The sequence below is a fragment of the Semicossyphus pulcher genome, unplaced genomic scaffold (genome assembly GCF_022749685.1).
Source record: "Semicossyphus pulcher isolate SPU_LCO1_2020_fin unplaced genomic scaffold, fSemPul1.0.p SCAF_12, whole genome shotgun sequence".
Taxonomy (NCBI): domain Eukaryota; kingdom Metazoa; phylum Chordata; class Actinopteri; order Labriformes; family Labridae; genus Semicossyphus; species Semicossyphus pulcher.
In genome coordinates this window covers 963,521-977,885 of record NW_027211626.1, presented here as the reverse complement: position 1 = coordinate 977,885, position 14,365 = coordinate 963,521, and the positions used below count along the sequence as shown (strand labels likewise).

Below are 14,365 nucleotides of genomic sequence, written 5' to 3'. Positions count from 1 at the left end.
GGTCCCTAAACGCACCAAGACAGCCTATTAGGCAAATTAGGATGTTGCTGATTTTCCTCATTTGCTTTATTGCTGCAGATGCACCTGAGATCTGCAGGCTTCCCCATTTTATTTTTACATCAGCGTTGACATCACCGGGTCCCCCCCCCACACTAACTGATGGGCCTCATCCGTAACGACGCCGCTCTTTGGGGGAATTTCCACATTAAAAAATATGACCCCACTCATTTAAATCATATACTTTTCAATCCTCTGCAGACTACACTGGATATGTTCAGCTTTCCTTTTTCCTTTTGACGCCCCTGAACGCACCTTTCTCTGACAACAAATGGACACAAACGACAACATGTAGTAATATGTCTTCAAATATTTATATATATTTATATATTTATAATATACTCATCACTTGGTTTGTCCATACATACACACTCAAACATATATACAACAAAAACATAAACATGACCTTTCAGAAGCTCAGTCCATGAAGCCAAAGCAGGCCGGAGGTCAATGACACCACAGTTTAAGCAAAGTAAGACAGTCATCTTAAATTATGCATAGCTTCATTTATCAACAGAATAATAACGCTTCCTTCTGGGTCACACTTCAGCACTTCTTCATTTCTGCCATTTTCTCACAAAAAAGGGAAAAAAATCTTCAGACAATCAAGAGAAAGGAAAGGCTGCAGTAAACAAAGACCGTAACATCATGCCCTGCACAGGTGTGATGCTGCACAGCACAACAAGGGTCCAGGTGGGCTGAGAAGGAAGAAATAAACCAGGATAACAACACAAAAGGAATGAACTCAACACGTAAGAAGTTATATTCCCTTTATCGTAAACAAGTGTGAAATGTAAGACATCGTTTAACGTCGCTGACGGCTCGCTGCAGTCAAACGCCTCCACGACCTATTGCATGCCGGATATTGCTCTCTGGATTAGGTTTATAAGTGGAATAAAAAGCAGAGCTCAGTTCATGTTAAGACTGAAACAGCTGATAAAAAGCTCTTTCACTACAGTTTCACACATAACAGACAAAGTGCTGCAAGTTCAGTGGGAATGTAAAGAACAGCTGCATGGATCCATGGGAGCTTTAAGGACGTAATCGGATGTTTGTTTGTTTCACAGACGGATCAGTGTAGTGTTAGATACAAATATGAGATAACTGCTTAAATCTCCACACACCTTCACACCTACTACAACCTTTTAGTAATTCTGCACAGGTGCTAAGCATGCTGCAAATCAGCTGGATGCATTCAAGTGATTCCTCTCTGCTCTTCCTCCAGATTTAAGCATCTAATGCTGTTTGTTAACCCTCAAAATAAAAGCAAAATAGACTCAGAAAAACTAAAGGAACACATTTTTCAGGATGGAAAACCTGGTCAAACATTGACGTTTTTTTTGGTGTAATGATTCTGCTGGATGTCTCCTGTCTAACACTACGAAAAACACAACCATGCACTGTTTTAATTTGGTAATTAGTGTTCCTTTAACTTTTGTGGGTAGTTTTTATTCAGTAGTAGAAAGTTTTTAGTGCTTTTGAGAGGCAGAAAGTTTCAAGAGAAGGAAAGACAGACGGATCAGCCTCTGCGGTGTTTCTAATAAATAAATGAACTTCAACATTTCTTAATGCAAAGGAAAAGGTTTAACCAAGGCAGGTCGTGATAAAGTATCATGACGGTAAATGTCACATCCACACACACGCAGTCAAGGTTGCATCATGCAAAAGAAGGACAGAAGAACAGGCAACACAACGAACACTTCATCCCACCGTCCCCCGTCCCTCCGCTGAGCTCAGACACAAACCGATGCCGAGCTGAGACTCGAGTGTTCAGACGTGAGCGGAGCAGACAGCCCAGCAGAGCGGCGTCTCACTCCCACAGAGTGCGGCGTCTCCCCGTGGCAGACGCGAGGAGGGGCTCCCTGCCTCACAGCGACAGCAGCGTCAGCGGGACCATCGCGGAGCTCCTGCAGCAGAGAGATCTGTGCAGACGGCTCGCTGCGGGAGACTCCGAGCTCGGGAGACATGAGAGACGGGGGGCTTCACACTTTGGGTCCGGGCTTCAGCCAGACGATAGCAGCTTACCGGGAAACATCAGGATCTTTGCACAACAAAAAATCAACAGCAGGAAACTAAATCATAAAGACTTCACAAACCAAACACACTCTGGAAATGCTTTTATATAAAGTGTCTGTTGCAGCCGCAGCCAAATATTCATCCACTCCACTCGACATTCCTCTGCAGTATGTTTATAAATATAGATTTATATACATATAATACTATCTTCATCTGTCTGGATGCTGGGAGTGTTTGTGGTCGAGCTTGCTCAGCCGGGGATGGCTTCAGTTAAAAGTCTGGGGGGGTTCAGGGAGGTCGAGGCCATGCTGACACGTCCTCCTCCCTGTCAGTGCAGAGAGAAGGAGGAGGGGGAAGAAGGAAGAGGAGGAGGAGGAGGAGGAGGAGGGAGAGGACGAGCTCCTCTAAAAACAGTCAGTAAACATTCAGCCTGCAGCGTAGCTGCTCAGAAACGAGTAGAACATGGGCAGCTTCATGCGCTGCTGGTCGCGTCGGCACCACGCCATCACCGTGCCCTCGCTGTTCGCCGTGTAGAGGTGGTGACCGTCACAGGAGTACGTCAGACTGAGACGCAGGAGAGGACACGTATTAGTATTCATAACAGAACTACAAAGGCAAAACAAGCATGGCTGTCTGATGAGATACCTGATGATGGGTTTGCTTGACTTGGAGAAGGTGATCTCTCTCACAGGTTTTAAATCCCAGGTGCTCCACAACCTGAAGAGTTTCAGACATCAGCGTGAATAACTCCGTGTAAGAAAGAAGCGCATTAAAGCCTTCATATAAAGCTAAGAATGTAATGCTAAATGATAGCTCTGCTGTGTTAGCTTGTGTTGTATCATTGCAGGACTCAACACCGTGCAGCGACGCTCAAATCCTGCAGCAGACAGTCGACGCTCAAACCACCTGACCGTCAATAATCAGCCGAACAGACACCGCGTGACTGTTCTTATGACGGCTCTGCAGAGTTTATTGTGGCATATTTTATACAAATTTAAACCAAATATCGGAGAGTATTTTAGAAAAGTACAGGACAAGATTCTGAATTTGGATTGAAATGTTTCGTACTTCAGAAGTTTTAAAATTCTGTTCTTTAAACCCTAAATGACAAAGTTAGAAGGCTGTTGTGGATTTTAAACGAGAGTTTCTGCTCACCTGACGACGCCGTTCTCCAGCCCTCCGGCGATGACGTTGACAGAAACTCCCTCGGGCTGGTTGGAGAACGCCACGGAGCAGATGATCTCTCTGCAGTGGACGTGTCCGATGAGGTCACCGTTCACCGTCCACAGCCGCAGGTCGCTGCCTCCTCCAACTAGAAACAAAGAATCGTGCGTCACATCAGGGGCCAGAAACACGTTGTGTCAGTCTGCATCTGTGATATGATTCAGAGCAAAGCGGTCTTTACCTGAGTCACAGACCGTCGCAATGTCACCGGTGGTCTCGCTGGCGGAAACAGCTGTCACCGGGCTTTTGTGTCCTGTGAGGCTTTGTACGTAACAGAGCCTGAAACATAGAACACAGACTCGACATGATGCACTTTATGTCCCCGCACAAAGATGAACAGAAGATACCAACACAGTTTCCTCTTCTTCGTATCTCACACACTGACCTGTTCAGGTCCCAGAGGATGCAGGTGCCGTCTGTGCTGACGCTGATGAGGATGCTGTACGGTTTGCACACGAACAGGCTGGTGACCTCTCCCGTGTGTCCGTACAGGTGAACCTGAGATTCCACCTCCATCTCTGACGGCTGTGGAAGAACATTTTACAAACACAGACACATGTCAAGACAAAAGAAAAATGCTGATGAGAAAAGATGCTTGTGAGAAAACATTTCCAGAAGTACCCAGAACCTCCGATCTCTCTTGCACACACTCTGGATACAAATGAACAAGATGGCAGCGCCCGCTCCGGGGGGGATTTTGACTTCATTTTTCTACAGTAAGAAGACCGCCCCCAAAGTCCCTGTTCTGTCAGAAAGTACTACCCCTTTATTCAGAGCCCGGTCCCTGCGGTGGAAACACGCTGAGTACCTCGTCCCTGAAGAAAGTATCTTGTTTTCTAAACTCTGTTAATCACCAGGATAAATAAAAATAAAGTCTGAACCTTTCAGGGAGAGAAAGCAGGAGATGCAGGAGCCTGTTTGTGGGGTTACTGACGGAGCCTCACAGCCTCTCTGATGACTGAACTCACAGACCTGTAATCCGTAGAACTCGTAGACTCGCTGTAAATGTGTTTCAAGGGCGACTGTGATGTGACTAATGAAGCTGAGCGTGTGAGGCCGTCTACAGAGGGGGGAGGGGGAGGGACGAGGGGGGGTAATGAGAGGTGGGTGGGTGGTTGTTGATGTGGAGGCGGTAGGTTAGAGGGGGGATGTAGCCATGGAAACCCACCGTGGTGGTGGTGAAGCGGTTGCTGTAGGCGGTGATGACTCCACACTTGCTGCCTGTAAATAGCTGGCAGCCATCGGGCACCCAGGCGCAGCTGGTCACCTGGAGGAGAGAGAGAGAGGTGATTGGACGGAGGAAACGAGATCAGCTGATTGGTCGATCATCTGAGTGTAGTTATGTAACACTGAAAGAAGACGAGGGATTCCTTCACTATCAGGTGCTCTGACTCTCGCGCCTGTTTACCTGGTGGAGCTGTGAGCACTGGATGAAGTTGATCGGCGGCTCGCTCTGCTTGCTCTTCAGCCTCAGGATGTTGTCCGCGTATCCCCAGCTCAAGATGGCCGACCACTGGATGTCAGTGCTGTGCATGCTGCGGACACCTGCAGAGCGGAGAGCATGTTGTTCATGGAGTTCAGAGGACAGTTCGTACCTCCAGGCTGACCAGTGACTGGGTTGAAGCTGCCTTTGTTTTGCAGATGATAACCGGCTTTATCTCCCGCTAAGATGCCCTCAGTCTCTCTCTGGATGTCTCTAAACTTCCTGAAACTAAATGAACTTAACCCTGCAGAGGTCCTGTTTGGCCCTCTCTTTTCACTCATAGCCAAAAGAGTGAGTTACTGCCCTGCACTCTCCTTCTTCTGCCAGCTCCCTGTAAAATGTGCTATAGAAATATATTTAAATTGACACGGCTGGTCGTCTTCCTACCCTGCTCTTTGCTGTAAATCATCATGAGGCAGAACTTGCGGGACAGCCCGCAGATGGCTCTCGTCGGCAGAGCCAGCAGGGATCCGAACCTCTCCCCGTGCGGCTGGCTGAAACACACCACCGGGTCCGGAGCGGAGGGCGAGCCCACATACTCGCCCCACTTCAGCCCTTTGATCCATGGCAGCGGGCTCTGAGGGGGAGGAAGAGGAAATTACCAGGTGAGCAGTGGATCATTTCATGGATGATTTATTAATTCAAGACTTCCTGAGCGCACAGCAGGCGTCAGATTCGCCACAGCACAGAGACGATTACCGGGCAGACTATCTCCTTGGCCTGCTCTCGTGTTTCTCTGAAGGCCAGCTGAACCAGGAGGCCCATGGCTGCCGGCAGCTCGCCCTCCATCATTAGTTTGGGTCCGGCTCTGCTGACATGAGAGGCGCTGAAGAGCTGCCTGGGCGTCTGTCCGTACGTCTTGATCATCGTCTCCAGGGCTCGTCGCTGCACCGGGTCTTCAACGGCAGAAACGTCCATCCCAAAATACGTCTGTGGAACATGATGTGAAAACTTATGTAGGAAACAGCAGCTGTAATATTTAAAATAAACATCCAAAATGTCTGACATAAAGTTCAGTTCAAGCTGTTACATTAATGCACATTGTCCTTTTTCAAACTTAGAAATAAAAGAAAATTCGATATATTTTCCAAGCATGATAAATAGGTGTCTGCTTACAGCGGGGTGGAAGACATTGATGGCCTGGACGGCGGCCTTCCCTTTCTGCTTGAGCCCGAACACGAGGTCGATCCACTGACACAGCGTCTGGGAGACCTGGTCCGACTCCAGCGCCTGCCGGTGGATCAGGATGAACAGGCGGGGGTCGTTGCGCGCCCAGGGCGGCAAGTTCACGTGATTCACCCGCTCGCCGTTTTGACGAACTCCGAAATCAAAACCTGGGAGGCAAAATTTATTTTATTAATTAATGAGAAGCTTTTGGAAAATGAACCCTGCATCAGCCTGCAGATGTCAGTCACATGATCCAGATACAAACTCTTAAGATCACCAAATCCACATCACCAGTTTAGGCTAACGGCGATGTAAATTTCAGCTGGAACAGATAATATTTTAATTTAAATGTTTATCGTTCATACCTGCAGATATTTGGTTGATTATTAATCGGTCCCTCCAGGATGTCACAGCTCTTTCTTGTGGTCTGAAATGACTGCGGCAGCTATTTGGAAAAGTTGCCGTGCCAGTTGTTCTGAGGCTTTTTTGTGTGTAACACGTCACACATCCACTGTGAGCTACAAACGCTCCAATAAAGCAGCTATTGGCTGAGCGAGCTGTTTGTCTTCTGACATCACTTCCTGTCAATGTCCAAATCCAGATGCCAAATAAATGTGTGAAGATTTAATGAAACTAAAGGAAATGACCATGAAATATGCACATATTATGATGCTATCCATCTGCCCAAAGAAGCATCAACACATTATTCATCACACTGAAGCTGTTCTGCTTGTTATTTCAGTGCTACGCTTTTAGAAAAAACCACAGATAAGAGACGTGATTACTGTCTCACTGTACAAACACTGACTCACATCTGTAACAGAGCCTCTGAGTGCTGTGAAGTTCAAGGCACCGGGAAGTGGCTAAGCTAACGGCTAACAGTTTTCAACATAGATAAATAATCACAAGATGTTGGATTTGTTATAAAGGATTCACTGTTTAGAGTCTCATTAAAGGATCGATAGTCTGAGGGTCGGGAAGCTCATGAAAGAGACGATCGCACCGGAGCCTCGCTAGAACGGATCAGCTGTCTGTCCGCTCTGGAGATGTTAAAGGTAAACGATACTCTCTGATGTTTATATGACATTGCAGACCTATGAAGATCAATATTTGGTGACGCACACGTCAACATCCGTAGGGGAAACAGGTTGATTGGTCAAAGTTGCAAAGATTTACTGAATTTGCATGAAATTGCAACTTCCTGGAGGGACTGATTTTATCCTTTCTATAAAAGCTAAATAAGAAGCCTGAAGTCTAATTGATCTGCATCATGACTGAAGAAAAAGAAGTATAACATATAAATAAATGTACAGGAGTGACGACATGACACAAATGTGTGTTTGATCAATTAAAAATGTTTTACCAACAACTGCTTTTTCAAGATTTGATCTAAAGCCAATATCTGATCAGGTCACTTCTGAGTGACTGGGCCCTGCTATGAATGAAAGAAGATTAAAAGGTGCAGAGATAAATGAATTACCTTCTCTGTTGACGAGGAACTCTGGCAGGTAGAAAAACTCCGGGATGAGCTCCTTCACGTCCGTCATGGACTCGTAGGAGGACAGACGCCACGTGGTGTTCATGGAGTGAAACGTCCGGTCCGGGATATCAAAGCTCTGGTCTGATTAAGTCCAAAGACAATCTAATTACAGATTCGACTCACTGATTGAAAAGATCCCCTTTCATGACCTCAGACAGCACGCTCGCTGAATACATTTACCATCACATAAAAAGATGCCTCGGAGGATCAGAGGAGACGGATGAATGAGAAAAGAATCGACAAGAAAGAGAGAAAAAGGAGAGGAAGGGCGAGGAGTCGATCAGAGAGGGGTGTAAAGATGAAGCAGACTTTCATGGTTGAACATGTGATGCAACACGGCTGCTGCAACGTGCAGCTCAGCGAGATCAGGATGTTCCAGCATTTCACAACTAAAAGCCTCAGCATGAAACACGATGGGTAAGTTAATGTGATGCAGACAGGTGGCACTCTGTGCCGCTAAAAGCTCTTTGGAGATGTTTGATAATTATCTGCTGTTACAGAGCTCGACTGTCAGTCATTTTACATTACACGACCTGCTGAAGCTGGAAGAGCCAAAGCAGCAGCAGTTTTTAATGTTGTCTCCCTGACCGTCATGTGAGACTCACCCTGGTAAGCGAGGAACATCTTGGTGAACGGAGGCATTCGGACCAGGAAGTGCAGCACGGTGCCGCTGTTGGAGTAGTGTGAGCCGTAGTGGTACGGCTGCACGGGAGGCATGGGGTCGTCCTCACGAATGCCCTTCTTGTACTCCTCCTCCAAGTACTGCACGACAAAAACACACATACATGTCGATGTGTTTTCTTCCCAAACATCTGATATACTCAAGAAACACATGACAAGAAGCACAACAAGCCTCACCCTGTAGTTATCCACGTAGCGATCCTCTTTCTCTTTTGACTGCACTGCGATGGGCTTGTTCAGATTCCTGCACGACAACAACATGAACAAAATGTAGGCGAAGCAGTTACAAACAGTGAGGTTCAAACTAAATGAAAATTATTCTCCTTCAGCAAACGACTCCGTCGTCATGAATCTGGACTTCAGAGAGAAACTTAACTCTCAAACAGTTTATCCAAAGATAGAATTAAAAATAAACCAAAATATGACTCGGCAATAATCAGTCCTCGATCAGGGAACAGGATAACATTTAGCTTGATAACGATGACTTTGGATTTAACAGCCTATCACTCAGAATAAATTGCAACAACAACCAGTTACTCTGCTGTTTTCTGTGAGGTATACGCCGAGTACACCTCCCTCTTTAAAGCATTGTTTGAGCTGCAGGTCAACAGAAACAGTGGACCTGAGTGGCAGAAAAACGGCAACAGGAAGTCAATTTACAGTCCCCTAAGCGGACTTCCTGTGTCCACTGAGCATTGTGGAGACACTGATTAACCTGCTTTATTTAGTGTTTTTAAATATCAGATCTAAGTGATTTGAAGAGGAGAGGGCCTCTCCCATTTTAAACCTCGTGAACGATGAACACTGAAGGAATCCTAAAAAGACAAGCTAAGCTACCGTTAGCAGCAGGCCCACTTGTTGTCCTGTGTTTGTTCAACATGAAACTATTTTAATGTTTTCTAACAAGTTAAATCACATAATCTGTTTGTTTTGGGGAGCAGGAGACTTCTGCAGTTAACCCGGCTCCCCTTAAAAAGCTAAAGTTAACAAGATGAGCTAATGCTAGCGGCCCCTGGACACGCTGTTTCCATGTAAGAGCATCGGAGAGACACAGATATTTGACATGAAACAGCTTTATTCAGTCTTTTAACGGTTTTTAATTGTCTTAAAAATGTTCGATAGATAACTTAAGTGCATATTAATAAACTACATTGTAAAGTCTAAATAATAAACCAGGTGGTTTCTTGGCTTCCTTCAGTATCAGAATACGGCATTTAAAAATGTAGTGATGTTTCTTGTCACTTGTTTAGAATATTAAGGAGCAGTATTCTTTATTTATAGACCAAAACAATTCCTCTTTAAGACGTTATATAATAAAATATTTTGTTAAATGTCCTTTCATCTTGAATACACCATATCTTCACCCCTTAGATACCCATCCAAACACATCCAGCTCTGACCTGTAGATGCTGGGCTCCTGCAGGTCAAGCGTCTCACTGGTGTAATCTCTCAGGATGAAGGGGAACACCGGGTACTGCATGAGGTCGTTGAAGGAGCGGCCTGCGTGCTTGTTGAGATGTGTGAGGTACTCGAAGTTAGAGATCTGACCCGAGCCCCACAGCTGAGTGAGCGCCGTGATGTTCCCGTGCTCCAGCAGGTTGGGCAGGTCGGAGGTCAGGATGTTGTGGTAGACGTCGTCACGGAACTGAGATGAGAAAACACAAAACGATGAACAGAGGGTTTTTATGTCTTTAGTTTCAGGACAGAAACAGGTACACAAAAATATCCTGCAAACGTAATCTGAATGATAAGTTAAAGGATGAAATCTGTTGTCCATTAGTTTCCTCAACGAATGAAAAAAAAGAGCTCGGTGCTTCGAAGGAAATTAGATTCACATAAAATTAATAAATAAATTAAAGTCTTAAAGTTTAGATTCATTCCTAAAAATCAAGCTGAAAGCTCTGGGAGTCACTATGTTTGAGAGCCTATGAAGGGACAACTGAAATTAAACAGATTACAATTAACTCACATCCTGTCAATGTTCATGCAACGAATGAGAGAATGAAACCTTTATTTCCCATGGGAGACTTTGCATCAGTAGCATAGGACAGCAAAACAAAACAAATGGGTTTCTGTGGCTTTTGCAGAACGGTAATAAATCCATCCAATAATTTACTTTGTACCGAATCAAAAGATTGGGCGACCTACCTCACTGTCTAGCTACGCAAAGTCAGCTCACTGATCGCACATGAGCGGCGTCTTCCACAATCGACAACTTGGATGCTAGTCTCAAAAGAATAGCAGAAAAAGTAGTTTGATACAGCGAGTTATAAAAGCGATGCTGCGTTCCTCTCCCAAACGCTCCAGCTGTGTCCCCATCCACGGGCTGCAACCTTCGAAGGAGGCGGTCCACGGAGGATGCTCCATTCGTAGCCTGCATAGACGTTAAAGCCGAACTGAAATGAGATGGTCTGGTCTACGCTTGCGTCACCAAACGCCGCTCCTGTTGCCTAGCAACAGGTAGGTAGCGGGCTAACCACCCAGCATAATTAACGTCACGCAAGTGAACCAATTATTTTAAAGATAATTTGTTTCAAGGGCCCTTTCGTTTTCTTAAACACATGTAACCCTAGCTATTCAATTGAGTTGAACCAAAAACTTCTACATATACGGTGGGCCGCGAAGGATGCACCCGATGGATCCTTCACGGCCCGGGAAACGGAGGACGCATTTGTCGGCCGCATCTGAAGGAGCCTTCGAAATGGGACATCGGCCTTCAAAGGCTGCAGCCCCTGGATTGGAACACAGCTTCTGTCATGCACCAGCCTGCACCATCAGTGAGGCAGTGCACGTTCATGTTTCAGTGGGGAATGGCTTTGACATTTCACCAGTTTCATACTTAATCTAAATCTGTGTTTCCACTGCAGTTACTTTCCCCAGGGACTAGGGACCTTTGAAGTAGTCGGAGTGTTTTTACCCCAGGGACCAGGGTCTAGGTCCAGTGTAGGTAACCTTTTACCCCCAGAAGGTCCCTGTTAGGTTGGTAGTACTTTCTGAAAGTACAGGGACTGTGGATGGGACCTGCAGCTCTCAACCTTTTCAATTGCTTGAGTACTCGCAGCATTCAGAAACTAATGTAGCTAAATGCTAATGTCAGCATGCTATTAGGCCTATAATGATAATGCTAACATGCTGATGTTTAGGAGGTATTAAGTTCGTTATCTTAGTGCAAAACTTTAGCATGCTTAAATTTGCTATATGTAAGCTAAGCAAAACTTAAAGGACCAGTTCACCGGTTTTCATCCTCAGTCCTATCATGCTGTGATGGGGAGCTTGTGCCATTATGGTAGGATAAAAAATGCAATTTCGCTCTGTGCCTGTGGAGGACGCTGACCCTAACCCCTGGAAAGCCTCCACCAGATGACGCGTTTTACGTAGGGAGCTTGCCAAACTACACTTCTTCAATCTAGGACGCCCGCCTCAGTGTTTAGTTGAAAAAACCACAAACCGTTACATGTAATGATTTGTTCCGTGAGGTGCCTTGAAACGCTGCCTGCTCTCTGGTTTACCTCCCAGACATTCCACATTTGTCATGTCTCGTTCAAAGTCGTCAGGTTTCAAATGTACACTTTAGTTTAAGATGTTTTAGACGATCCACCGGTATATTTTCTTTGGATTCTGTGCCGCTCTGAGCTGTTGCCTGCAGTGAAAACGGTAGTATTTCACTCCAGCGTCTCTCGCTGGGCCGTTCCTTTCAGAAGGAGAGACGCAATGCATGCTGGGTGTTGTAGGAATGTTGAATGTACTAGCTTTGACTGATGGGCAAAATTACTCCTTTAAAGAAGGCAACAAAAAAATGTTCTGCATTGGAAATATTGCCTGTAAACCCGTCTCTCCTAAAATTCAGCTCATTCAACATTCTGTCATTATTTTGCAGAAGTGTAAAATAATGACGGGTTCTTTCCTGCAGAGCATGATGGTACTGTATTATATTATCACGACTGATCATCAGAGCTGATTCCTGGCTCAGAGCCGCACAGAGCTCGGCTGGTGTGAGGACAGAATACAGAAAAGGAAGTTCAACATCTGACTGCAGATGTATTTTTCAAGCTGCACGATTTTGTCTGTTGGTACATCTTTCACATCAGAGGGGTCTTTCATCTCGTCATTTTCATCACAGTCCTTCCTTTGTGGCTACATCTTAATATTTGAATGGTCTGAATTTCTCCTCTTGTAATCAGCTTGGCAGTCTGGTTATGGATTCAGCTCTGTAAAAACGAAACATCTACTGTATGCTGCCATTCGGGCGCTCCGTCATTTTATTTCAGCTCACAGCATGGCTCCTGGTGTTTCTGCCTCACCTTGGTGTTGTCGAAGGCTAACAGCAGTGTCCGGCCGTTGGTGAGGAAAATCTCCACCGCGTTGTCTCTTAGCTGCCACCAGCGCTTGTGCACCTCCTTGATCTCTTCGTAGGTCCAGGAGAAAGAAGGCGCCTCGGTCTCCCCGTGAAGGCTCTGTCCGAACACATAAACATGTCAGGAGTGGAGCAGCCAGCAGGTGGACTCACAGAGAACAACCCTGAACTGTCCTCTGGATTTACCTGGTTGTCGTGAGCATCGGCGGCGTTGTCTTCCACAAAGTACATCCCGGACTTTCCTGTGAGAGAGCGCGGGGAAAGTAAGATGTAGGAAGAGACATGACAGCTCCTCAAACGTGAAGCCCCCTGCTGACTGGCTGCAGTATAGTTCATAAAGCTCGCTTTACCAGGTGGATGACTAACAAACAGTTGTGTGTGCAGGGAGAGTTATATTCTCTCATGTTCCTCTCTGTGCCTTGTGACCGGCTGTATTATGCATGCAGCAGCTGTGAGAGATGGACAGTGTCTTACCCAGAAGAAGCTCCCCTGCCGTCTCTCTGGAGGGGGCGACGCTGATGCACCGTCTGGTGAACCTGAGGACAAAAAGACGTTTCTCATACAAGAAATACACCGCCTGAATAAAGCATAAACACTTCTCAAAGCAGCACGAGCTGATAAGACATTTATGTGCTTAATTCAGAGCCTTGGAGCGTCCTGAGGGGGATGTGATGTTTACTAAAAGCTTACAGGCAGGCAGAGAAACAGAGCGGGAGAAGATGATACCTGATGGGCTCGCTGGTGGCTTTGTCTTTGACAGTGGAGGAGAAGGAGGAGTGGGTCTTATCCTCAAACAGGAAGGACAACGCCGGCTTCACTGTGTCTAAACAAGACAGGGAGGAAGGATTAGGAACGCTGGAGAGGCTGTTTACACCTGTTAACAAGCGTCTCTAAAGCATCTCTAGAGGCTACTTGTGATTGTATCTCTCCTGCCTGCTCTATATGCAAATAAACAGGTAGAAAAAAACCCTCTTTATTAGCCTCTAAAAGACATCAACTGATAACTGTGACGCAGAGAGAGAGACACAGAGAGAGCGCTCATGTGGACAAACTGAAAGAGAGGGAGCAGGTGAAGAAGAAGACAGAAATGACGGCGTGATTTAAAACTTTCTCTAAAGCCTGTTACGTTACTCTACAGCTGTGTGCTCTCAGGTGTGTTTACACCTGTACTTAAGGCTGTCAACCTGTGATTGAATCACTCAGGATAACAGCAGGTGTAAACAGGGCCTTAAAGAGACATACTACACGTAAGAGGGTTTCTTCACCTTCAGGCTTGCGTCTGTCTTTCAGCAGGTATTTGTTGGGAATGGTGAGGTAGCATCTCTGCAGCCGCCGTCGCTCCCGGTTCGGCCCCTCGGTGGGGTCGAGCTGCCACGACGTGGGGTAGGACGTCTGGTCGTACCAAACCGCACTGAAACAGAACAGACATCCTCAGAATAATGTCACTTTATAATTTAACATGCTGGCTGGTTCAGATATTTTCAGTTTAAGAGTCAAATTTCTGAAGTTCTTCATATTTTTTGGGCCGTAAACAAACATTAAATTAACAGTATTTAGAAACTCTTCATTGAAATATTTCTGTCAGTGTAAGCAACAAGATAAAGATAAAGATAACATTTGCAGCAATCAGCATTTAATTTATCACAAGAGCTGCGGCACGACTTTATGGACACCTGTCTGTCCCCTGAAACGTTTCTGAAATGGTTGCCATTCAATTTTCAGAGACATACATTTCACATTTTTGAATAAAATAAGTTAACTTTGGTAATCTCTCATCCAGCAACAGCAGCAGGTTTAAATTTGAGTGCTGATTAGAAATCATGTTAAGCATGTTAATCTGCTG

General features: G+C 45.7%; 1 protein-coding gene across 4 annotated transcripts in view; it reads right to left on the bottom strand.

Moving 5' to 3' along the window:
- Positions 1 to 352: 352 nt before the first annotated feature.
- The window catches only part of lyst (lysosomal trafficking regulator), an 80,052-nt gene continuing 66,039 nt past the window's right edge, over positions 353 to 14,365 (bottom strand). For 3 of the 4 annotated variants that reach the window (XM_069659331.1, XM_069659332.1, XM_069659333.1), the window contains exons 35-53: positions 13,788 to 13,933; positions 13,249 to 13,345; positions 12,997 to 13,058; positions 12,709 to 12,764; positions 12,470 to 12,622; positions 9,569 to 9,813; positions 8,346 to 8,412; positions 8,093 to 8,249; positions 7,428 to 7,568; positions 5,897 to 6,114; positions 5,480 to 5,710; positions 5,168 to 5,357; positions 4,706 to 4,842; positions 4,466 to 4,564; positions 3,683 to 3,822; positions 3,479 to 3,576; positions 3,229 to 3,385; positions 2,719 to 2,790; positions 353 to 2,637 (exon numbers count right to left, since the gene is read on the bottom strand). In XM_069659331.1, coding sequence (XP_069515432.1) covers positions 2,499 to 2,637; positions 2,719 to 2,790; positions 3,229 to 3,385; positions 3,479 to 3,576; positions 3,683 to 3,822; positions 4,466 to 4,564; positions 4,706 to 4,842; positions 5,168 to 5,357; positions 5,480 to 5,710; positions 5,897 to 6,114; positions 7,428 to 7,568; positions 8,093 to 8,249; positions 8,346 to 8,412; positions 9,569 to 9,813; positions 12,470 to 12,622; positions 12,709 to 12,764; positions 12,997 to 13,058; positions 13,249 to 13,345; positions 13,788 to 13,933 — 2,605 coding nt within the window. In that variant the 3' untranslated portion in view covers positions 353 to 2,498. Of the gene's footprint in view, positions 2,638 to 2,718; positions 2,791 to 3,228; positions 3,386 to 3,478; positions 3,577 to 3,682; positions 3,823 to 4,465; positions 4,565 to 4,705; positions 4,843 to 5,167; positions 5,358 to 5,479; positions 5,711 to 5,896; positions 6,115 to 6,507; positions 6,581 to 7,427; positions 7,569 to 8,092; positions 8,250 to 8,345; positions 8,413 to 9,568; positions 9,814 to 12,469; positions 12,623 to 12,708; positions 12,765 to 12,996; positions 13,059 to 13,248; positions 13,346 to 13,787; positions 13,934 to 14,365 lie in introns of those variants that run through there. The other variant, XM_069659334.1, reaches the window with a different exon arrangement.